Below are 25,131 nucleotides of genomic sequence, written 5' to 3' on the forward strand. Positions count from 1 at the left end.
CTAGAGGTAGAGGAGTAGACTCCTCACACCGGGTAAGTCTAGCTGAGTATTAGTATACTCAGCCTTGCTTGTGGCATAATTTTTACAGGTTCTCTGGAGGACATGGTTGCTGGAGTGACTTGGCCGTCCACCTTACCACCGGGTTGGACTGTCGAGTGGGACCCCGCCTCGGCCGAGGAGGAGCATGAGGAGTGATGGGACAGGCTTCCCCATCTCTCTGTTTATTTACCATTAGTTAATTTCCGCTGCACTTCGAACAATGATGGTCACTTTTGCAAAACTCCGATGATGATGATGTAATAATTTAACACTCTTACCTGCATGGTTTTATGCTTTATTGTATTTGCTCTGTGACTCACCATCGAGTGAGATTGTGGTACTTGATCCTGTCAGTGGCCTCGTCGGACTAGATCCGAGGGATTGACAGGTTATTCCCATTTAAGTGTAGTCTAGCCTCTAAGGCAGGGCTTAGGCACTTAAGTTGGAATACTTCGGGCAGTTCCGCCATAGTCCCGTCCTTCCCCGCGCGGCCAACCCTCTGTAAGAGGGCCCTGGACCTCCCTTTTATAGGCGTTAGGAGAGGATCCAGGTGTACAATGGGGGGTGTAGCAGTGTGTTAACGTGTCTAGCGGAGGAGAGCTAGCGCCCTAAGTACATGCCATCGTGGCAGCCGGAGAGGTTTTGGCACCCAGTTCGTGTGGTGTCGTGGCCGTCGGAGGAGCGCTGGAGCCCTGCGGAAGGACAGCTGTCGGGGCTTTCGAGTCCCTGCTGACGTCCTCTTGCTTCCTTAAGGGGGCTGAGAGCCGCCGTCGTCATAGAGCGTGCGGGGCGCCATCATTACTCGTATAGTGGAGCGAGCCAGATGGGACGCCGGTCTTGTTCCCCGTAGCCTGAGTCAGCTCGGGGTAGGGTAATGATGGCGCCTCTTGTTGACGTGGTCGGTCCGTGCCCTAGGTTGGGCGAGGTGGAGGCTCCTCCGAGGTCGAGGTCGAGTCTGTCTTCCAAGGTCGAGGTCGAGTCCGAGCCCCCGGGTCGGACAAGGCGGAGACCGTCGGCTGAGGCCAGGGCTGAGTCCGAGCCCTAGGGTCGGGCGAAGCGGAGTTCGTCGTCCTTCGGGGCTGAGCCCGAATCCGAGCCCTGGGGTCGGACGAAGCGGAGTTCGTTGTCTTCCAGGGCTGAGCCCGAGTCCGAGCCCTGGGGTCGGGCGGAGCGGAGTTCATCGTCTTCCGGGGCTGAGCCCGAGTCCGAGCCCTGGGGTCGGGCGGAGCGGAGTTCGTCGTCTTCCGAGGCTGAGCCCGAGTCCGAGCCCTGGGGTCGGGCGAAGCAGAGTTCGTCGTCTTCCGGGGCTGAGCCCGAGTCCGAGCCCTAGGGTCGGGCGAAGCGGAGTTCGTCGTCTTCCGGGGCTGAGCCCGAGTCCGAGCCCTAGGGTCGGGCGAAGCGGAGTTCGTCGTCTTCCGGGGCTGAGCCCGAGTCCGAGCCCTGGGGTCAGGCAGAGCGGAGTTCGTCATCTTCCGGGGCTGAGCCCGAGTCCGAGCCCTGGGGTCGGGCGGAGCGGAGTTCGTCGTCTTCCGGGGCTGAGCCCGAGTCCGAGCCCTGGGGTCGGGCGAAGCGGAGTTTCCCATGGCGCCTAGGGCCGGACTTGGCTGCTGTCAGCCTCACTCTGTCGAGTGGCTCAGCAGTCGGAGCGGCGCAGGCGGCGCTGTTCTCTTGTCAGACCGGTCAGTGGAGCGGCGAAGTGACTGCGGTCACTTCGGCCTTGTCGACTGGAGGGCGTGCGTCAGGATAAAGGTGTCAGGCCATCTTTGCATTAAATGCCCCTGCGATTTGGTCGGTTGGCGTGGCGATTTGGCCAAGGTTGCTTCTTGGTGAAGACTGGGCCTCGGGCGAGCCGAAGGTGTGTCCGTTGCTGGAGGAGGTCCTCGGGCGAGACGTAGATCCTCCAGGGTCGGCTGCCCTTGCCCGAGGCTGGGCTCGGGCGAGGCGTGATCGCGTCCCTCGAATGGACTGATCCTTGGCTTAATCGCACCCATCAGGCCTTTGCAGCTTTGTGCTGATGGAGGTTACCAGCTGAGATTTAGGAGTCTTGAGGGTACCCCTAATTATGGTCCCCGACAATATATAATTGTGTCGGGCCAAGGCTGCAGCCCAAGCACGACACGGCGCTCGTGCTGGGCTGGCCTAGGCACTAATAAATGGGTCGTGCCTCGGGCCGGCCCGTCAGACACGACCCATTTGGCCATCTATACCTCCGCACGATAATGATGGTCCTCACCTCAGTTGCCACCACCTCATTCACCATCTTGCTTCTTTTCTCTCTCCCCTTATGCCTTCACCTTCGCGCCACCCCATTCTCGGTAGAGGGCATCACAGGGGCGCCTCCTCCCCATATTCGTACAACACCAGTCTCGACATCGACCTGCGCAGTGGCTATTGCACGTCCACGAGGACGTTTCACAGTATGATTGCACTATCATTTTCGCCGTCGTCGGGCGTCCCGTTCGTCTTCCTGGCCTTCACTCTGTTCTTCCTCCCCAACCTACTGCCCCCGCCCCACGATCACAGCCGCGAGCCGACCAATGCTCTTCGATGCGGGTACGGGGTGAGTCGGTCTTGCTCCTGGCCTTTCTTCGTGCGTGCCGCGAGGACACGGTGGCGCCTACCACACTTAAGTTATCTTAGCAATGAGGAGTCCAGGTCTGAGATATTGGACAACCAAGGCCCGTGGCGTGGTAGTAGTCGATATATGCTACGAAATTGGTGGTGGTGTTGTGTCGCCTTGGGGGGTCCAGGGCTGGTAAGAAGCTCGCATTCTCTCGCCCTTCTCGGACTAACGCCTGGTGCAGGTGCCTCTTGGTTTGGAACTGCTCTAGCTAGGCTTCTTTCTCTGCTTGCGTGCTCTCTTCCTATATGTATCTAGTGGTATACTACCTATGTCGCGTCCAGATGCCCAGGTCTTCATCGTGTCCTTCTCCGGCAACGAATAGGTATGTCTGCCTCTTCCCTTCCCTTCCCTTCCCTTCTTGCTCTACGAAACATTGAAAGTGGGGAGGCGAGGGATGTGGTCACTGATTTGCTGCATATGGTACCCGTCCGATGGCTCGGCATCGATTATCTACATGGCCTTTTCCTTACCACGGTGTCGACTCGGTATGCTTCTATCGCTTTTATGTACCTGTCACCCATCCTTTTGTCATTGCAAAGATTATTGTGTTGTTCCTCTATTGTTTTTGGTGTTAATTTTTTGTTGTGCTAAGGACTGAACGTAATTTGGGTGTGTTAATACTTTATTTATTGTCTGCACATGGTTTGTGTTCTTCTGATGATGGCTCATGGTTCCTGCAAAATATGTATTAGGATTTGGAGATCCATGCGGGCACTACCACAGGGTGCTCTTCCTTGTGTTATTGGCTCTTGCAAGCATTAAGTCGTTTCTGAGACCACATTGGCACAATGAGCTCCATAGTGTTTGAGGTTGCTGAATTGGATGGAGCAACAATGATTTATCACACTAGCAGTAAAAGTAAAAGTTATTTGTTAGTTTTAAATGTTAATAATTGCTATGAAGTACCATAATTTGTATGGAGCGAATCTAGTTTTATTAATGCCTGACTTTAGCGACAACTCCATATTTTGATCTATCTTTTTTATAAGATTGAGTTCATGTGACTTATTTTAGAAACTTGAGCTCACAAACTTTCTCTTATTTGGTCTCTGTATGGTGGAATTATGTCATTCTATAATCTTTGTTCGTTCAGTCAGTTGTTGTGAACTCTCTTCTAATCGCTCACTTCATTGACCGTGTTGTACCAATACATATTGGATGGAGTAAACAACAACATCAGTTAGTCAAATCAAAAAACATACTATGCGGAGAGCGGAGACAATCAATAAAAAATCTTAAAATCTTTTTGGTTAATAGTTTATATGTATATTGTTATGAGCCGTCGTAACGCATGGGTAACCGACTAGTATTTTTTTATTGCCGAGCCATAAGCTCGAGGCGTGTCTTATTTTCCACCCGTTAAGTTACTATTCCATAATATTTGTTGATAGCGGTAATGTAGCCAACGATACCTTTTCATGCACATTACACGTGACTAAAGAAAAAAACATATATTTTATTCATTCTAATTTTAGGTTTATTTTAAGCATTTTAAATAGTAAAAAAAATATTCTAAGTTTGATAAAAATCTAGTAATATAATATTAATATTTCTAATACTAAATCAATATTGTTATATTTTATATTCTAAGTTTGATAAAAATCTAGTAATATTAATATTTCTAATACTAAATCAATATTGTTATATTTTATTAATTATATTTCTAAATATATCTGTTTGTTTTTTCTTAAAAAATGAAAACCATATAGAACGTCGTTCGCGACCCCACCGTATCCCCCTCCCTCGCCCCCTCACTGCTCTCGCTTTCGCTCGCCATCCGCCGTCCCGCTCCGCACACCGGCCCTGCCCGATGCCTTCGCCCGCCGCGGCCGCGGCGGCGCCTTTCCACCGCATCGCATGCGCGCGTCAGCACCTCCCTCAAACCCGTCTCTTCTTCCTCCCATCCCGCGCGCTGCTCAAATCCGACCGCCTCACCGTCCCGGCTCCGCTGCGCGTCCACGCGCTGAGGCTGCCTCCGACGGTGCCACGGGCGGCAAGCCACGATGCCGCCACGGGCGTGAGATCGCCCACATCTGGCGGCCAGATGCTGGTGCGGATCTGGTTCTACCTCCCTCTGCTCGTTGCCTTATTTATTTATTTATTTATTTATTTATTTATGTATATTTCTATTTATGTATGTATCTATCTATCTATCTGGCATTTGGCACGTGCGAATGCGCTTGGGTCGTTTCCTTGTGTCGTGTGGGTGACGCATGACAAGGTGTGACGTGTTTTCTCGCAGGTGTTCGTCCCGCCGCACCCGCTCATAAAGCATTGGGTCTCCGTGCTGCGCAACGAACAGACACCCTGCGTCATCTTCAGTGAGTGCTTCTGAGTGGCTTAGTATAGGTTGGATATAGTAGCAATTGAACACCACTGTGTGGGTATTATTAGTTGGTGGACCGAATTTTGTTTGATCATTGTTGGTACTGTGGGTGAAGTCATAGCTAAATAAACGAGGCAATAAATGAGCTCATGATAGGATTTCACTGAGCTTTTGTTCGATGCTGTGATAGAGAGTGCCATGGCAGAGCTTGGTCGGCTGCTCATATACGAAGCATCCAGAGATTGGTTGGTAAGTTGAAATCTTTTGCCTGGTTGATCATTTTTCTGTTATTCTTCTTTCTCTTCTAATGTTAACATTAAGCTGTGCTAGTGAAGTCGGAGTAAAGCTAAGCTGTAACATGGTATGGGCAATTATATTTGTAGGGAAGAATATTGAGTGTAATATATGAATCAAAATTCATCACAATTTTTTAGAAGTCTTCATGGTCACTTCTTAGTTTCCTCATGTACTTTAATCAAACATGTAGCTATGTATCGTTTCTGAGAATACTGACCACAACACCAAGGCATGAACATGTTTCCTCATCTTTCTATATCACGAACAATGTGTTGCGCCATAAAAAGATGTTTGGATCAGTCATTATTAGACAGGGCAATCAACTCAATGAATAGAACACCAGGAATCGTGATAAACCGTTCTGAACCCTTGCAGCCTACAATCACAGGAGAGATTGAGACACCTGTAGCTGTAGCTAGCGTAGAATTTATTGATCCAAGAGAGCCTGTTCTGGTAAGTCTGTTTCTTAACACTAGATATTGTACATGTCATTTGTAGTGTATCTACAATTATATTTAGTCTTTCTACTAGCATGTCTAACAGGTTATTCCAATACTGAGAGCTGGTCTTGCACTAGCTGAACTTGCTTCATCAGTTCTGCCAGCCACCAAGACTTACCACCTCGGTAAATTGATTAAACAATTCCATGTATCTATGTCTTAGCAAACTATTCTGTTTCGTTTTTAAAATCAAAATAAGACTCTTATGCTCATATATTGCTATTCATGATCAAAATTCCAGCACCCAAGCTGATTTATTTTGTTCTCTGTGTACCAAATTAATGCTTGTTATTCTTGATTTGATGCATGCATCTTTGCGGTCAGATGAATAAGGTTTGAACTAATATCCATATATTCTGTACTTACCACCACATCGCACTATTGTTTTGCTTGCTACTAGTGCACATGTAAAAAATATTAAATAAACAAAGAAGCTTGCCTGAACTATTTACATACACTGTAAATACAGTTTTTAGTGGTGTATTTTAATTACTTACACAAACCAGTATTCATCTCAAAAGCCATGAACAGCTATTCTTATCCCTTCCATTTCATTGAAAAATGAAGGCTTTCGTAGGGATGAAGAAACGCTTCAACCTTCAATATACCTGAACAAGTATGTTTACTTTCTGCAAGCTCTACATCCTTTTCTCACACTGTTTTGTGCTCCCTTTGGTCATAAATGCTTGACGCTTTATCCAAGATCCAATCATTAGAAACTTGGAATGTCAATAACTTCTAAAATATTTGGTTTGGAAACATAAAAATCTTTCGGGCATTCTTACAAGTACTTCCATAATCTCATAAAACATATTAGAATCTACAAGTATATTCTAATAGAAAATAGTCGTCAAATTTGCACCTTGAAATCATGAAAAGTCAAAAGCGTGGAGTTTTTTTTACCAGATTGGATAATTGGGCCCGTCCATGCTTTAGTAATTTAGTTTTATGCAATTGCTTTGATTGTCACTCTTGGATCACGTGACCTTACAGAACCGTTGAAGAATAAAATATCGCAAATGCATTTTTTCTATCCAAGTAAATTCCTCTGTAAAATAGTAACAATGCAGATATATTAGCACACAAGGGTCCATTGCTATCTTGATTAAATTATAATACATAGTAGTTATTCATTATAACATCTACCATTCTTTGTGTTTACTGTTTACTAATAGCACTTTATTGTGCTATCTGTTCAGCACTGCAATTTTTTTGAATAGTTAATTGCCTATTGTAATTAGAGCACTCCTAACATTTCTTTCTTTTTCTTCTTTCAATCCAGCCTGCCAGACAAGATTCCAGAGGGTACTCGTGTGCTAGTTGTTGACCCAATGCTGGCCACTGGTAAACATTTAGCTCTGCATAAACAATTTGTTCCTGCCTAAGGTTCTTAAGTTTGAACATACCAATTTCCCCAAACGAAAATTTAAAATAACTTCCTGTACCTAATCAGCATTATGCACAAAAAACTGTTGTTAGTTGTTGAACAACGTGGTGCTAAACAAGTTGTGATATATGATAAATTGCTTTTCTTTTCCAGATATGAAAGGAATAGGAAAAAAGTTGCAGACTATTGTTGCATAAATCTCTAAGAATCATGATTACATTTGTTTTTTTAGGTGGGACAATGGTTGCTGCTATTGACTTGTTAATCGAGTGCGGAGTTACTAGCAAGCAGATTAAAGTTGTAAGTTCGTCAAAACCTCCATATGCTTCTGTTAACCATTTGATCAATCTCTAACGCCTCCCCCAATTCAGATATCTGCTATTGCATCACCTCCTGCCCTGCAAAAGCTCAATAACAAGTTCCCTGGGTAAGAAATAGACAATCTTATGTGTTATAACAAGTTCACCTACATGCTGCATGCATCATTTACAGTTTTCTTCCATTCCAGGCTCCACGTGTACACAGGAATGATTGATCCAGAAGTAAATGAGAAAGGGTATTGTTCTAAACTTATCAGCTCATTGCAAAACTCATGGAGAACATATTAGTAATTATTATTGCTGCATAAATACCCCATTTGGTTCTTGCTTCTATTGATTAATGACTTCCATTGTTGTTTTGTGCCCACAGTTTTATAGTTCCAGGACTGGGGGATGCTGGCGACAGAAGCTTTGCCACATAATCAGACTGCCCAATTTGATTGGGTCAGTGTTCGACCTGCGAGAATCTTTGCTTGAGTTTCACAGAAACGGAGCGACTGCCAGTAGCAGTGTTTATTGCTGTAGATTACTTTCGTTTGAGATTTTGTTCCTTTTTTCAGTGTTATCAGCTGCCTACCATTTTGTAGCACCCATTCTGTATGATTGTGTAGAATACAAGGCTAGTTCAAATGTCCCCAGATGGTAAAATGCTCGAGAGAACAAGGTTCCGTTCAAAATGACGGATTATTGAAGTTTCTGCTCTCTAATATTTTGCCAGTCGATGGAATAAACATACGTCATTGTGCTTAATCTTGTTTATATAGGTCGTGTTAGGCGAGTGTGCTCCCTAGCACCTCTCTCTGCTTACTATATTGTCTGTGAAAGGAACGTGGACATGAGGGGTAATTAAAACAATTATTTTTTTGCACTAGGTTAGGTCTTTAATATTTTTCAAACAAAACCTATGCAGATAACTAAACATTGATATGTGTAATTAAGATTTTAGAATAGAGTTATACAACTTAGGTTCTAGTCCTAAGCATATAAAGGAAGGTAGTAATATAAATATATAAGTTAAATTAGATAGAGATGTAAATTCTCGTTGATATGTCGATATTTTTATCGAGGTATTAGAAACGTGTAAGTTTCTTACTAATCTTTGTTGGAACCCTTATGGTAACCTACGTGAGGGTTAAGTTTCTGGTTAGATATGTGGTTGTTAATAGATAGTTCTCTTCTTCATGCCTAAGTGGTGTTTCACTTCCAGTCTCTCTTAGATGCTCCTCGTCCACATTATCGACCTTTGGTTGAAACGCCACGTGCCTAGTTCCCTCCAATACATAGTGATAACCATACCATAAATACATTTGGTGTGATCTCACAAGATATAGCCCCTCCCGGTATAAGACTGTCTCCAGCAACGTCCTCTATATACATCCTCTATATCCGTCCTTTACAGTCTTCTCTAAAAGATTACATCTCCTATATCTACTTTCTCTCCAACAACGTCCTCTAAATCACGTCCTCTATATATAAATACCTATATCTATATTAAAGACATTTTAATTTTTTAATTTTTGTACATACGTATTTGTCATACTCTCAAATGTATTGTACATATTTTAGTTTTATTAAACCGGTTGTTTAAAGTATTCAAATAGATAGAGAACCGTTTAGAGAAACTCTACATATAGAGGATCCAGCAGCGTTCTCTAAATTTAGAGGACCGTTTAGAGGACGTTGCTGGAGGGAGTAGAGGACGTCCTCGTCCTCTAAATTTAGGGTACAGTACCCTTTAGAGGGTCTTGTTGGAGCCAGCCTAATACAATAGTGTGCGTAAGCACCAAAAGATTAAGGATGCTTAACCTCACTTCTAACAACTAGGGGTTAACCTAGAGCAAGCGCTATAACAACAGTCTAACTAACCTAAGCACTTCACAAAGCATCCACGTTAATCATTGTTTTATTCTTTGAGCACTTGTGTGTCTAGAGATACATGATTGAAGTATCAGCTCCTTTGCTATATTTCTCAGCGCTCACACTTGAAAAATGGTTGGTTGTGGTGGTATTTGTGGCCCCAAACCCAAAAGAGCCATTGGAACGGTGTGTTCCACATTAACTAGCTATTGTGAGCTAGCCGTTGCCGATCGTTGAGCCTTTGGATATCCAATGTGCCACCTATGTGACATGGGGCATGTCCGATAAGCTATATCCGACTCGGTTGCATTATGCATCCCTTACTAAGTGTCGCATCCGGTGCATTGTATACACCTGTGTACGCGCTGTAGGGCTTACTAGCTGCCCTGTCTGGTGTGTCATCCGATACATCATGATCAATGCACACATACACGTCCAGTGCACTCTGTCTTCATCCTAATCTTTAGTGCATGCATCACACTCGTTCGATGTGACATCCAGTGTGCCACCTGATATGGTTGATGCACTCTGCAGCCTGTTTTCTTCGTGTATTTTCATTTCTTTGCTTGGGCTTCTTTCGTCTTGTGTCTTGGACTCTTGCATGATCTTCATAAGTCTTGCTTTGAGGTGTTGATCTTGTTGATCACCTTATTGCCTTTGTCCAAGTCTATATTATATCCTTTGAACAATAAACATAAACACTAGCAAACATATTAGTCTAAATGATATATGTTAATCATCAATATCAAAACTTTTAATTAAATAGGCAATGGTCGATTTTTCTTACAATACCTCACTTGTTGATGATTGATGACAACACAACTAAAACAAACAAATAATCAAATATAGAAAGTAAAATAAAATCTACTTGCTAGGGTAAATACGCATAGGCAAGATTCATATGTTATAAAAAGGTACCAGCCAAAAGTATATGCATTAAAGAAACTTCCTATCCTTACCGCAACCAAACACCAGGATTATTCATGCCCACAGCCCACACGAATTAGTCCAGGAATGATTGACCAAACTAGTTTTTTTCCCACGTACGCTAATTGTCATGTACCCATGAACGGGGTATCTGGAGCAAGCTCATAAACCCTTTCCCTCGACCCAACAACTCCGTGAGACGGAGCGAGCGACCAAGTCTCCCACCGAGCAAGTCTACGAGGCGGAGCGGACGGCCAAGTTTACCGCCGAGCAACTCCGCGAGGCGGGGCGGACGGCAAAGTCTCCCACCAAGCAAGTTCGCGAGACGGAGCAGACGACCAATTTCCTCGCCGAGCAACTTCGTGAAATGGAGCAGGCGACCAAGTCGCTTGCCAAGCAAGTCTGCGAGGCAGGACAGACGACTAACTCGCACATCATAAAACCGACGTAGGGGAAGGACCAATCCCATGAAGTTGCCCCACATCAGTAGGACAAGACACGTCATTACCAAGCCACGTCTGGGCCTCAAGTACGATGGTGAAAGGTCCCCATCAAGTGCCTACGGCACATCATCGTGCACTGTCTCATGCAGGCCCCCGCTAACGTGTGGGGCTGGTCAACCCCAGTCTTAGGGGCATCGACGTCGGAGTCTTAACAGTGACCCACATACCCGAAAGGATGTGTTAGATACACCATACCGGGTGTAAGTTTACACATACCGGCGGGTGACACAGGCTCATGACGAGATACAGAGCCACGCTGCGCACGACCACACCATAAGACTGTCCCACGGGACCCACCACACACTATTACAGAGATGTCAGCAGTGGACTCGCTATAGGAGACCGCGGGATGAGCGGGAAAGATGGTATGCCATACCGGGGATACGACTACGCATGACCCTACTGAGGGACCACTGCGACGATTAGGAGTAGTTGATCTCTTTCTCTCTCTCCCTTTCTCTTTTTATGGTAGAAATCGATCACCACTGCAAGGTTTAGCCCTTGAAGCTATAAAAGTGTAGGCCCTCTTTCTTCTCAACACACAAGCACACAAGATGCAACACTTCTCATTGCAATACTACGATCATCACTACACTGAACTAGGGCTCCGACATGAAATAGTATAAAGCCCATGTCTCTAGTTCACCGTTCGAGTCCCCGCAATTCACCGTTGGGAGCGAGTCCGCGAGTCTGCGCTAGCCTCACTCACTAAACACAAATCTTATTGCCCATGGTTTTAGGAACGTTTCCGAAACCATGACATTAATATATCATGATTTTTGAAGCAATTTAAAATAGTTTACATATGACAGACACTAAATTTAACATCATCCTCACAGTAACAATTCAAATAACACGATGTTGAGCATACAAAGCAAAATAACATGATGTCCCCTATATGCAGTTTAATTAAAACATGGCAGACTGTAGTAGCAAAATAACACGATGTTGAGCATACAAAAATTGTGCGCTAGTACCAATGATGGGGTGCCAATGTGCGTGCCACACCATACGGCTGCCAGTCACGCACAGATATATACTAGTAATTGTTTGACTGAGCGCCTACTCCATCATCAGATCCAGGATATCACATATCAGGCCTAAATATTTAAAACAGCAACCACTACCACGCTGCGCCGCTGCCCATAGCTTCGTTGACAACCTGTTTTCCCAAGCCATTTCCTCCACTCTCGTTTTTTCCCTTCCTGTCCAAAGATGGCTGAATCCTTTGTTCTCAATACCGGCGCAAGAATCCCGTCGGTTGGCCTTGGCACATGGCAAATAGAGCATGGAGCTGTCAGCGACGCCATCTATGCTGCTGTTAAGGTCTTTTTTCTGGTTGCTATTGTCGCTTCTTTCCCTTTGATTTTTTTTCCAAAGTTTCACCAGATTGCTCATTGGTGCCTTTTCTTTCTCTGTTTCAAATTTTTTGCCTGCATGTGTATGAGTTGAGCCGAACCATCCTTGTTTTATCTTGAGACCATTGGATCTTTAGATTGAGCTTTGACAAACTTACCCAAGTAGTCACCTAGTAGCTTGTTTCGTTTGTTATAAGGAACTGTCAGATTCTAGGATAGCTTGCTCTTGAAGTGCTCGTATGCTCCAATGTTGTTTTAGCAAAAAGTACAAGGCGGGAGTTTATTGTTCTTATGTTCTACGGAGTAATATCTATCTATCCATTACACTTCTATCCTATTCCAGTCTGAAGTTCTTGCTGGTTTCATGGCACAGGCTGGGTATCGGCACATTGATTCAGCTGTAGCATACCGCAATCAGAAGGAGGTAATTACTATTCAGTAACTCGGTGTCTACCATCGAGGTGACTGTCTGATTGGTTGGCACTTTCAGGCTTTTGACTTAAGTGTTTTTTCGCTTCCCATGAACATGACATCATTCTGTTTTTTTAGTTGAACAGAGTAATCTGGTCAGGTTTTGTCACCCACCCTCTTACCATCCTGCGCTTGTTTTTCTGGGTCCGCCACTGATTACATCGAGTTAATACTTTCTTAAAAAACATTCGAGTTGATACTTCCAGAATATTTTTGATAAATGAGGAATTGTATTAATTTATAGCAATTACATCGAGTTAATACTTTCTTAAAAACATCAAGTTCATACAGTAAGTATGAACTTACTTTCGGCTTCTGCAAATCACAGTTAAAAAAAAAACTGGAAGAATCGATAAAGAAATAATTTTATTAATTTATAATCTAGATGGCCAGCATGACCTTGTTGTTATTAGTTGGTAGTATGAGTGATGTAAGCCATGGACCATGGTAGTAGGTGTTACCTGTAGTTGGTAAAATGTTACCTTCTACCAGTATAGGCCACATATATATACAAATGTGTAGTCCGGTACTCCGGCTGCTAAGCAGTTCAGAGGCTCGTCTTCCTATATGTGCTTTATTCTTCTTCAGAAAAGCCAGCTCCCAAAATGTGGATGTGCGGTGAGCTAGAGGGTGTTGTGTCCAGTGTCCGATTGTCACGCCGGTATCTGTTAGCTCTAAATTTGATATCCTTTTGCAAAAACAATTAGCCGCAGTCGCTGTCCACGCGTCCATCTACATCCTATGGTACATGTTGTACTACCTCCGTCCTATAAAGAGTAATAATTTAGTTTTATCTTTAAATCAAATTATGTTAAATGTAACCAAATTTATAAACAAGAGTATGGGCATTTTTTAACTTCAAATATACATTTGAAAGTATATCTCATGATAAATTTAATATTATAAATATTAGTTTTTTTATATAAGTTTAGTAAAAATTTAAGATTGTTTGGCTTAGAACAAAACTTATCACTCTTTACGGAACAGGGATAATAATAGGTATTGTCAATGTGAATTTTGGTTCTATACGACGATTAGACCTCGTAAACTATATGGAGCAGAATGTTGGCACATGAAAATAACATGTTTAACAACTAAGTTTTGCATTAATGCATATATTATGCTAGATTTGTTGTGAAAGGATTTAGATGGCTAGAGAGTGAGTGAATAGCTTATAAAAATATGTTGGAGAAATATCTCCGGGCCTCTGAGGCCCACCGGTCAGAGAGAGCATGGGACGAAGACCTCTAGACTACCGGGGACCACCGGTCAACAGGAGGGTAAGGAAATCGTGTACCCTGGAAAGCCCTCGCCCTCGGATAAACCTCAAGACACCGAGCCTAGGGTCGGGCAAGGCGGAGATAGAAATGCGGGTAGAGCAAACCGAAGGGAAGCCACTCGAGTGGATTTCTCGTCTGGCCCGAGACTGACCCAGCATAAACGACTGGCCATATTAACTACGCCTGTCATCGAGACGCAGTAGAGATTCGATACGCCTCCCACTCATGACCTGCGAGCCCCTCGGCTTGCGGTGTATTCATGACCTATTGAGACTAGGCCTGAGTGTGCAGGCTATCTATAGGGCCCGCAACACGACGAACCACGTTGAGACCTAGGCTACGGAGGCCAGGGGTCGGTGTGGCGCAGAGGCGGTAATGATGGCGCCAGAGCTCCACGCCGCCCACGCCGTCCATCATAATGAGCACGAGCAGAGACGATCGGGTGACCAAGAAGCATATGGAGAACGTGGCTTCACCAGGGTAAAACGCTCAGTTTTACCATAGTGCAATAGCTCCTTCTCGAGGAAGCTACCGGCGCCGACCCCCACATTGGCCTATAAAAGGAGGAGGTCATCACGAGACAAAACAAGAGACCAGATGAAGGACACCCGACGGAAGGCAGCCACACACGCCCGACGAGACCTAAAGACCTGGAGGCCGGAGCTAAGGCTTAGTGTAGGACTTCAGTTCCGTAGTCTTTACATGCATAAGTCTCGGGAGCCCTTCCTCCCTCTCTCGCCCGCTTGTAACCACTACTACAAGCATTGAGCAACAAAGGTGCGGTAGCGCAAGCCGCCGAGGACTGGATGTAGGGACGATCTGCCCGAATCAGTATAAACCTTGCGCCTATCGAGCACACCGTCCGGAGCCCAGAACGCGCACATACAAATTTACTTGTTAAAGTGGATGTTCAAAACACCGACAAAATTATTCTATAAATTCATAATTACCACTAATTAAAGTTGATTAATATAGAAGATAGTGGGAAAATGTATATTTGCTCTAACTCTAACTTGCAACAGCAATACTTCATAACAATTCTAGTTGCTAAGTATCTAGTTAGATTTCACATAATTTAGTAATTTCCCAAATTAACTATAAATATTCGAGCAATTAAAACACAATACAAGAATACAAATATAAATAGGAAAAGTCTACATAACCCCTTAACCTTTAGACTATAGTCAACTTCACCCCTTCACCTTCAAAACCGATTGTTTAAACCTCCAGCTTTACAAAACAGGTAAATAACCATTGTATAGTTTTACTTGGTGTTTTTAATGATATGTCATTGATTTAAGCGGCATAAGTTTAGAAGTAGCATCTTAATTAATAAAAAAAACTACATAAAAAACATAATATTTTTGTTACAGGTTCATTTGTTATCTTCCAAGGCTAATTTTTTTATTAGAGGTGATACTAGAAATCTTAGTGAGATCAACATAACAGAAGAGGTTTGTAGATACCACTTGGAAAATTTCATCTTTAGCATTTGGGATAGCTAAACATACTAAAAATCTTAGTGAGATCAACATAACAAAAGAGGACTGTAGATACCAATTGAAAAATACAAAATATTAAGTATAACTATTACCTAGTCTATGCGTGCTAGTTTATTAAATCATCAACCAAAAACATGCATCACACAAGTGAGAAAGATACCATTTGATAAGAATTATCTACTTTGACAAATGAGTGTGATACCAAATCATATTATACTTGTGCAAATGCAATGCAAGCAATCATATGTAATAACCAAGTTCATGTGCTTGTTTCCTTTACTTGTATGCTAAAAGAAATATATATTCTCGTTTTTAACTTAACTTCTCCCTTTGTCATTTGTCTCCCCTTTGTGTAAACTTCTCCCCCATTGTATTATCTCAATATATCAACTTCTTCGCATTTGTTTTAAATTACCACAAAGATTGAAAATAGGGTGGAAAAGATGGAGCATGTATAAAATGGGAGGACCCATTGAGATGGAGCGAATTGCGAAAGACTTTGTGGCTGTTGTTAGGATTGTAATATGGATACATTTGGTCAATACTACTCACATTTATCTACTAGTCCTGCAAAAACATTTAAGGCATATAGCGTTTTATATTTGTAGATACACGAGTTAAGTTATGAAATTCCTATGAACTCATTGCCAAGTTCATAAACAATCAGTTGTTAGATTGAAGTCTATTCTCTTTTATAGGTTGGACTGGCTTTACAGAAACTATTTGAGGATGGCGTGGTCAAGCGTGAAGATCTGTTTGTCACCTCTAAGCTATGGTAAGGCTTCTCTTCTCAAGCTTATCTGAAGCAATGATGCGGATCATTGGTTTCTGCTCTAAGATCAGAAACTCTGAATTTTGCAGGCCAGGTAACCATGCACCTGAAGATGTGCAGGAGGATCTTTGCTCGGCCCTCGAAGATTTGCGGCTCGACTACGTAGATCTGTACCTTGTAAATTCCTGTTCTTGATCTTGGTACCTACCAGATAATAGTCTGACAACTGTTTACCTGCTAAGATCTATCTGATAATGACCTTACTTTACAGATTCATGGTCCAATCCGTATCCAGAAAGGAACCATGTTTATCCCGGAAAACCTTATCCCTACGGACATCCCTGCTACATGGGGAGCGATGGAGAAGCTATACCACGCAGGCAAAGCTCGCGCGATTGGTGTGAGCAATTTTTCCTGCAAGAAGCTGCAGGATCTGCTCGCTGTTGCGCGTGTGCCTCCAGCGGTCAACCAGGTCGAGTGCCATCCAGTTTGGCAGCAAGACAAGCTACGCAAGCTGTGCCAGTCAACGGGTGTTCATCTTTCTGTAAGTTTTAGAGAACATATATAAGCATCTGCTCTCACTTCCCATTGGCTGGCTGAGCCTCTGGTTCCGTTGCTGCAGGCATATTCGCCCTTAGGCTCACCCGGATCACCTGGATACAGTGGGCCAAACGTCCTTAGCAACCCCGTTGTCATGTCTGTTGCCGAGAGGTTGCAGAAAACGCCTGCCCAGGTCGCTCTGCGCTGGGGGATTCAAATGGGGCAGAGTGTGCTTCCTAAGAGTGCCGACAGAACAAGGATCGGAGAGAACTTCGACATATTTGATTGGTCCATCCCTTACGATCTGATGGCGAAGTTCTCTGCAATCAAACAGGCATGCATCAAAACAACATTTTTTTTTCCATCAGTTTTGCGTGCCATTGGCTTCTTGCCTATGTTTGTTACTACTTCAATACAGGGATTTACAGGAGAGCATCATGCAAATGAAAATCTATCTGAATTTAGTATGTGGTATTTGTAATTTTGTACATTGATCTTCTCATGGAGAATCGCTATGAATGATGACCAATGACCTCCTCTTTCTCTCTTTTTAATGCAGGCATCCTCTATTTAGGTTTTCAATCTGGTTTTCCTATCTGATATTTCTTTTTATTCCTAACATGCAGGTTAGGCTGCTAAAAGTCGAGTTTGTAGTTCACCCGAACAGTGGATACAATACCTTGGAGGATCTTTGGGACGGTGAAGTGGAATACGAGGACGAAAGAACAGAGAATCAGGACCATTCTGATTTCTTGAGATGCTTTTCGTGAACAGTCGAGAATATCGCCTTCTTCGCATGGAGAAACCCCTGAGAAATAATGGCCTCTCTGCTGCTCCTCTTATATGTATGTAGAGTTGCTGTGTTTCAACAAGATTATCCACATGTGACTGCTGCTTGCTTAACAAATACTACTACAGTTCGACTTCAGAGTATAGCTACAAGGTGTTATCGTAGTCAACTATATTTGTGTTTGTCTATTCAGGCTCTGAATACAAGGAAAAATAAAAAAATAAAGCAAATACAAGAAATGGCATTGTATTCAAATGGAAGATGTTAGGGTCTAGTTTTTGCGAAGCATATGATTCGGATGGCAAAACTACGAAGCGCGATGTTTATGCTCTCTAACTTCTAGATTTAGCATCCTCAAATAATATAGGAAGCAAAATATTCCTCTTCTCTAACAATTCTCTGTATATTAGGCTATTCGCATTCATATTATTCTAAATCCCTACTCTAAAAGAAAATAATGTCCTCGTCATCAAAATTCTTTACCCTATACCACAATACTCCGCAGCCATATTTACTTTATATCATAACTCTATATCAAATACCACATATTATATTATTTCTTTTCAATTATATTCATACCACCCATGCTAGCTCCTAGCGTTTCCCGTAGGAAAGAGTGTACGCTGGAAATACCGTTTCCTGTGGCCACTGTAAATTTCCAGTAGAATATACATCACGTCCCTGGCGTTCTATTCAGGCTGTCTCCAGCAGCGTCCCCTAAATTCTATCTCCTAAAGAAATATTCTCTGTCCTTTACAGCACACTCTAAAAGATTCTGTCATCTATATATTCTCAGTCTCCACCAACGTTTTCTAAATTTTGTCCTCTAAAGTTATAGTGTTAACAGATTTTTTTTCCATCCATTTAGTTTTATTTTTGTTTTGTTTCCATTACACACAATAAAATGGATGCACAAAATTGAATTACGAACTAATTAAATTAATTGCGTTTGGTAACCTATATTACTAAATTTTTTTAAATGCTACCAGACTTTATTTTATACATTTTATTCAGTATTGGACAAAATCGTAGACCTACTGAAAAATATTGACCCACTACAAAATATTGTTTTTTTTTCAAAATGGCAAGAGCAGTACTTTATTTTATGATTAAAAAACGAGCAATAAATGAGAAGGGAGCGTCCACGTAGGCTTGCTGCAAAAAAATGACAAAGTGAGCGGATGAATCTGACACATAGCAGGCCAACGGAGGCGTCCGGTATTATAGCGCATCGTTTACCGATCGCTGCTGGAGGGAAAAAGGAGCCAAAGAAACGATAAATTTAGAGTACCGGACCTTTTACCGGATCTTGCTGGAGAGAGTCTTAGCACCTATTTTCCCATTGTGCATATGCTGGCTTAAAAGACCGCTTGAGCGGCATGGCCTTTAGAGTTTAGAGGATAGATAGACCACTTGAGCATCGAGGAATTATTGGAGTGCCGAGCACAAACTACCTGAAAACTACGCTGCCTTTCAGAGTTCATACGCATAAATTTATTCTTCCACAGGCACAGTACGCCTTGCCAGTGGCCAAATTCCGTCACTCAGCTCCTCCCAGTCAGGACAGTTGTTCAGATCTCGCCATCCCAAAACTCCTCGATGGATTTGAACACGCCGTCGGGATCAACAAAGAAGCCCGCACGAATCAGCCGTTCCTGCAAATCACAGTCACTCACGGAGAGGGAAGAAAAGGTAAGACATTTGCCATGCAGCACCTGCAATCCGACTTTCCGATGCCACTCGACTTGCCTGCTCGATCTCAGAGAACTTGGCGAGCAGGTCCTCCGGCAAGGACCAGCCGAAGACGTCGAGATTCGCCCTGATCCTCCCCTCGTCGGTGCTCTTCGGGAGCACGCTGTGCCCCATCTGGACGCCCCAGCGCAGCGCCACCTGCGCCGGCGTCTTCCCCAGCGTCTCCGCCGCCGAGACGACGGCCGGGTGCTCCAGCACCGCGCCCGCCTTCACCGTCGCCGTGCCCGGCGAGCCCAGCGGCGAGTAGGCCTACCCGACCGACCAACGCGGCGTCGGCGACAGCCGGTCGTCGAGAACCTCCGATCAAACCAGCAGTGGTTTTCAAAAGAATCCTTGTAATAACTAACTAACTAACTGCACGTACGGAGAGGTGTATCCCTTGGGAGGCGCAGAACGCGCGGAGCCTGCCCTGCCGCCACACCGGGTGGCACTCCACCTGGTCGACGGCGGGGCGCACGCGCGCCACGGCCAGCAGGTCCGCCAGCTTCTTGCTCGAGAAGTTGCTGACGCCGATGGCGCGCGCCTTCCCGGCGTCGTACAGCTCCTCCATCGCGGCCCACGTCGCGGGGATGTCTGACGGGACGACGGCGTGCGGGCCGAAGCCGGCGCCTTTCTTCATCCTCACCGGCCAATGCATCTGACGAGCGGCACCAGCATGACCTTCGGATGGTAATTATAAAACAATGCAGACGCGTGCGTGGTCGGTGTTCCTGTAGACTTACGAGGTAGAGATCCACGTAGTCAGTTTGCAAGTCCTTCAGTGTGCCGTTCAGTGCAACCGGGACGTCCTCCGCCGCATGGTTAATGTCCCTGCACAAATGCTCCGATATCGTTATTTCAGTCAGATGTACCAAGTCGGCAGATCCCCGGAGGCCGGAACGAGAGAGAAAGGACAGTAACTGACCAAAGCTTGGAGGTGATGAAGAGATCTTCACGCTTGACTATGCCCTCGTCCAGCACTCTCCTGAGACCAAACCCGACCTGCAGAGCAGAGCAGAGCACCGGTTACTTTGGTTTCGAAATTCAGATGTATCAATCATCTGCTTGCTGAAGAGTTGGTGCACATCACCTCTTTCTCGTTGTTGTATGCTTGAGCACAGTCAATGTGCCTGTAACCTGCCTGCACATTATTCAGTCATTCAGTGGGGGGCGGAAAAATTCAGGAATTGCAACACTCAAGCAACAGTTGAAGGGAAAGGATAAACTAGTATGCAGTGAGTAGACTGAAGAAGCATTGGAATTGGACCTAAATGGACACAGAAATGAGGAACGAACAAAGAGAGTGACAACAGCAGACACAGGGCCGCTGCGGCGCGGCCGGGCAGCAGTGCAGCACAGTATACTAGCTGAAGCCAGGGGGCAACAGTGGGCTTACCTTCACGGCGGCATAGACGGCGTCGCCGACGAGCCCGTTGTCGGCCTGCCAGGTGCCGAGCCCGACCGACGGGATCTTCGCGCCGGTGTTGAGGACGAAGTAGGTGGCCATACGCTCGCTATCCCGGCTGCCGCGTATACCAACACTTCGGTGCCCCGTGCCCGTGCCCGTGCCTCCAAAGGTTTGAGCCACAGAATATCTGCGTCCGTCGACACCGACAGTGGCAAATGGAAAGCAGTCGCGTCGGACGATGAGAGGAGCAGCCTGCAGGGAGGACATGTGGAGTTTATAGGCCGGGCCCGGGAACCAGCGTTGCATTGTCGCTGATGCCCATGCGCGGTGGTCCTGACGCCACGGCGATGTTTTGGGCGGCGTCCCGGCAGGCAATCGGCCGGTGGTTGCTGCTTGCTGGTATGGTATGTCAGTCACGATGTCGCGAAACCGAGACAGGACAGCGGCGTTCGCGCACCAAACAAGGGCTACTCGAAGCACGTTTTGAAACCGGTCACGTTACGGCCCAACTCAAATGTGGGGTCTGACTCTTTTTTTTTGAATAACTCAGAAACAATGTTGGGAGTATGATTAGGCAAGTTCCAATCGATAAACTCAGTAAATAACTACGCTAAGTCAGACTTAGAAGCTACTGTTAAGTAACAGAGGTATCCAAGACATGCTAACAACAAAGACAGTGACTCTTGCGACCGAGTCACTCGGACTCGGACTCGGTAACTCGGACTCAACCAAGGGACTTAGACTCGAACATGCTAACAACACAGACAATGACTCGTGCGACCGAGTCACTCGGACTTATGCATGTCAAAACTAAATCAACATGCATGAACACATAAGGAAGATGATGATCCATGATAAGGACAATGTTTTTTATATCTCACTTTATAAGGAAACTCGCATGTAAAGATAGAGACAGATCTTCTTGACCAGTTGATTATAGGAAAGGCTATTTTAGGCCAATCTCCATCTCCATCCTTATCTAGCAGACGGCTAGATAAGCTTCCTGCCCCTTTGGACTATAAAAAGAGGACAATAGCTCCTATCGAGGGCAAATCATCAAATCGTAAATAATAGCCACTAACATACGAGGCACATGGTATTATCTTGTATTGAGAGTCCAAACCTATCTAAATCCAGGTGTTCGTTGTGTGTTTACCTTCAGTTCTTGATCTCGTGATCCACCCTGTACAAATTCACCATCGAAATTTCCTCGATAAAAAGCTCTTGAACTATTTACCTATTTGTTTATTTGTGAATATTAGCATGGAACACAAATATATGTTGTAGATTTGTTCAAAAAGTTGAAGTTCCATTTATATCACTAGATTATTGCCGCCAAAGTTGTTTTTATAGAGTATCAATTTGCAAAATATTACTTGTTTGTGATGGAGAGAGTAATAATAATACCTAATTTTCAACATAAGTGTTATGCACATTCAAAATCATTTATACTTAAATGTTGATGACTCGGTGTACATTATTTTCCCCTTTGGGAAGAGTTATAGTTTCACATTTATACAATTGAAGTTAGTTTCAAATTGGGCAAGTTTGGTATTCTGTACATGATGTTTATTATTCACGCTCTCCTTGTTTGATGGATGATGCATTTGTATGCCAGTTTGTGGTCATACTGAGAGGAAGGATAAGGTATGTGTATTTCATGCAGTCTGGTGTGGATTTGTTGTTTATCAAATCGTACAAATCTAGCCTTGTATTCATTTGGGAAGCGCTCATCTGATCACATTGATGTTTACAATAACACTAATGAAACCAATCTACGGGTGCAGGTAATAACAATCTTGCATCTCACCGCATCAAGCTCGGCTACTGGTGTAGTAATTCTATTTGAAAGGGATGTGCAGACGTGATCTTTTGCATAAGGTATCCCCAACTCCCATGTGGGAAATATGAGCTCTCACACTACAATCAAACAGTTCTATGTAAACAATCTGAAACAATGGATTTTGAATTTTTCAATGGTTGGCCAATTTCACATAAAGGTGGTTATTCTAGAAATTTTGTAGTAGAACTAAATAGCAATTGTGGTGTATCTGTATCAGAAACTCTAATGCGTTTATCGTACAAGATGCATGGTTTCTTGCCAGATACAAAAGAGAAGACAACATCGAAGTAATGTAGAGCAGTAGCAATCTTAAGCAGAATAGAAATGGCAACCACAGTAACAAGCAGCCATAGCAGCTTAGCATCTAGGAGAACGACATAAAATCCAAGTAGAGCTCTACATGTCCAAAACATTCTCGCGGAAAAGCATATAATTATTGGGGATTTGGGTCCAGATAGGACCAAGACTCTAGACAAACCTTTTTGATTGATGGCCAAACATCATGTCACTTAGGTTTGACCAGGTCAAGTTAGCATCTGGTTTCTTGCCTTAACTATCTTTTTCGCTTGGTGTAGAAGTTAGACGATTTAGGCAAGAAAAAACCAAGTTGTGGTTATCTTTTTTTCTGCCAAAAGGTAAACAATAAGGCAAGAAAAGGTGACAAAAAACTGGCATGAAAGTATCTTAAGAATGAAACAAACATGTGGGCATTGTACTGCACTTAATGTACAATAATATATAATAGAAATAGAATCACCATGACTTTATAACATCGATGCACAACAAAATATAATAGAAAGAGTATCCATATGGCTATTTGCTGGCTGCCAAGCTCCAAAAGTACCAACATTTCAAATTTTTGTGGTGCAAAGTTTGAAAACTTTTGCTAAACAAATGGAGGTCACAATAAAAAACCAAGAAGACTCTTAACCATCCAAAATTTGGATTTTCAACAACTTAGCACAGGATTTCATTTGTGGAGTCTCGCTCTTCCAAAACTTTAGGAACGAGTTACGGACAAACATCCTACTACACTAATTCAAAATCTTTTTTTATCAAACTTCCATCTAGTAGAAAAAACCTAGCACATTTCCACCAACATTCTTCCTCGTGGCTTCTTTGTGATCCATGATGCCAGCCGAGGTGGTCAAGACAATAAAACCAAATTGCACAATGGACAGGGAAAGCTAGTTAAATTATAATATAGAATCAAACTGCATGTACAAATACTCAATGCTAGATCTATAGTTAGAAACAAGAATGTGTAGCGAAGGAACGGACGTACCGAGAGGGAAGGAGCCTAGCCGTCTAGTCGTCCGCCTTCAATTTCCTTCCCACCAATATCAAAACGAGGACTGATCAGTCCACACTTGTTCAGCCTGCCGTTCAACTCAACGACTATCCTTCCAGCTCTATGGTCGTCAACATACTAAAACTCACTGATATACCCTGTAGAAAGGGCAACATTCACGACTCATGAGAATTGAGAACTATTTCCTTGCTTCCAACAAGTTGCAAACAAAATGTAAATAAAGATAACTAACCATGCTTCTGCATCGCCAAAAGGAACTTTATGATCACCTTTGAAGATGGCCTAATCATCACTTGCCTCTTGCCACGCTTCTCGACATTATACATGCTCTTGAGAGCATCATTCAAGACACTAACTCTCACCATCCTCAGCGATCCTATAGAGTTGTGCACCATAAGGCTTGTAAAGAGGATGAAAACATTCAACGTTTAATTTTTAGTTGCTTAACGATGAAGTATTTATGTAGTTTAACTTATGGTGTTGGAGCATCTTGTAGACCACAAACTGACTATGCATTCAATGTGCAAATTAGGTAAGAAACAATACATCTTTTGTGGGTATTATAATATGTGAAACAACATCCTGACATTGTCATCAAATCATCATTTATTTTTTTGCCAAGGACAATAGCAGTCACCAATATTGGATGTTGCAATGAGCGTACTGGACTCTGGAGACTAGATAACTTTGTTCCCCCTATGTGGAACACACTCATAACATATGGCAAAAGAAGCATATCTAGCCAGAATTGAAAGGAGTCCACAAGGAATTTACATCCAAGCTAAACATTTGGCTTCCTCACACCCACTAGACCAGAGACTTAACTATCATATTACTACTTCATTGAAATTGTAGGGTCTGTGTTGAGGAAAATTTTCTAGACAAAATAGCTAGTGTATAACTGTTGGAGGGAAATTATTACACATCTCAATCTAGTACTGTGAATTTGACTAATCCTGACTGATAGCATGCGTCAAGTAAAACCAAGCTATCTCATCTGCATAGTCCCACTAACACATGATTCTACAAAATCCCTATCCTCCTTCATCCATACTACTACAACCAAACTACTGCTTGCTGCACAAACAAAACTAAGAAAAGCATATCCAATTTACGGTGTCTGCTAATGAGCTACATAACCACTCTACTAAAAAGTACTAAAAAGGATTAAGGTCCGAAAAGACGGGAGGAAGGATGCGTAACCCTCGGGGGCGGGAGCAAAGTCGAGGACCGTGGTTACTCCTCAGTTGCGGGTGCGTCGCAGAAGCAAATAGGGAATGGGGCGACGGGCAAGGGCGGCAACACGATGGAAAGGAGACGAGAAATTTTAGAATTATAGAGAGAC

General features: G+C 43.8%; 3 protein-coding genes and 1 pseudogene across 3 annotated transcripts; 2 read left to right on the plus strand and 2 right to left on the minus strand.

Annotated features, from left to right (window-relative positions):
• Positions 1 to 4,351: 4,351 nt before the first annotated feature.
• Positions 4,352 to 8,242, plus strand: LOC100284489 (uncharacterized). Its single transcript, NM_001157384.2, has 11 exons — positions 4,352 to 4,712; positions 4,905 to 4,983; positions 5,179 to 5,237; positions 5,661 to 5,738; positions 5,829 to 5,910; positions 6,353 to 6,401; positions 7,068 to 7,129; positions 7,405 to 7,472; positions 7,544 to 7,599; positions 7,681 to 7,728; positions 7,863 to 8,242. Exons 1-11 carry the CDS (start codon positions 4,473 to 4,475, stop codon positions 7,912 to 7,914), a joined length of 873 nt encoding a protein of 290 aa, NP_001150856.1. The 5' UTR covers positions 4,352 to 4,472; the 3' UTR covers positions 7,915 to 8,242.
• A 3,595-nt stretch (positions 8,243 to 11,837) lies between these two features.
• LOC103630432 (aldo-keto reductase family 4 member C10) lies at positions 11,838 to 17,747 on the plus strand. Its single transcript, XM_008651487.4, has 7 exons — positions 11,838 to 12,105; positions 12,511 to 12,561; positions 16,089 to 16,165; positions 16,252 to 16,339; positions 16,434 to 16,706; positions 16,785 to 17,036; positions 17,329 to 17,747. The coding sequence occupies exons 1-7, from the start codon at positions 11,995 to 11,997 to the stop codon at positions 17,470 to 17,472; spliced, it is 996 nt and encodes a 331-aa protein (XP_008649709.1). The 5' UTR covers positions 11,838 to 11,994; the 3' UTR covers positions 17,473 to 17,747.
• A 1,071-nt stretch (positions 17,748 to 18,818) lies between these two features.
• LOC100279403 (uncharacterized) lies at positions 18,819 to 20,859 on the minus strand. Its single transcript, NM_001152415.1, is given in 7 exon segments — positions 18,819 to 19,147; positions 19,242 to 19,493; positions 19,609 to 19,881; positions 19,967 to 20,054; positions 20,149 to 20,225; positions 20,314 to 20,364; positions 20,620 to 20,859. Coding segments are annotated over 7 exon segments (936 nt in total). The 5' UTR covers positions 20,731 to 20,859; the 3' UTR covers positions 18,819 to 19,063.
• Positions 20,860 to 23,541: 2,682 nt separating this feature from the next.
• LOC103630433 (40S ribosomal protein S15a-1-like) lies at positions 23,542 to 24,151 on the minus strand (annotated as a pseudogene).
• Between the last annotated feature and the right edge of the window lie 980 nt (positions 24,152 to 25,131).

Source organism: Zea mays, chromosome 6, assembly GCF_902167145.1.
Source record: "Zea mays cultivar B73 chromosome 6, Zm-B73-REFERENCE-NAM-5.0, whole genome shotgun sequence".
In the NCBI taxonomy this organism is placed as follows: Eukaryota; Viridiplantae; Streptophyta; class Magnoliopsida; order Poales; family Poaceae; genus Zea; species Zea mays.

Bases quoted from the DNA above. Each gene is read 5' to 3' on its own strand.
- LOC100284489 (NM_001157384.2), top strand. From the start codon at position 4,473: ATGCCTTCGCCCGCCGCGGCCGCGGCGGCGCCTTTCCACCGCATCGCA. The intron at 4,984-5,178 runs GTGAGTGCTTCT...ATGCTGTGATAG, and splicing joins GACACCCTGCGTCATCTTCA to AGAGTGCCATGGCAGAGCTT. The intron at 5,911-6,352 runs GTAAATTGATTA...TGAAAAATGAAG, and splicing joins CACCAAGACTTACCACCTCG to GCTTTCGTAGGGATGAAGAA.
- LOC103630432 (XM_008651487.4), top strand. From the start codon at position 11,995: ATGGCTGAATCCTTTGTTCTCAATACCGGCGCAAGAATCCCGTCGGTT. The intron at 12,106-12,510 runs GTCTTTTTTCTG...TTCATGGCACAG, and splicing joins CCATCTATGCTGCTGTTAAG to GCTGGGTATCGGCACATTGA. The intron at 16,707-16,784 runs GTAAGTTTTAGA...CCGTTGCTGCAG, and splicing joins CAACGGGTGTTCATCTTTCT to GCATATTCGCCCTTAGGCTC.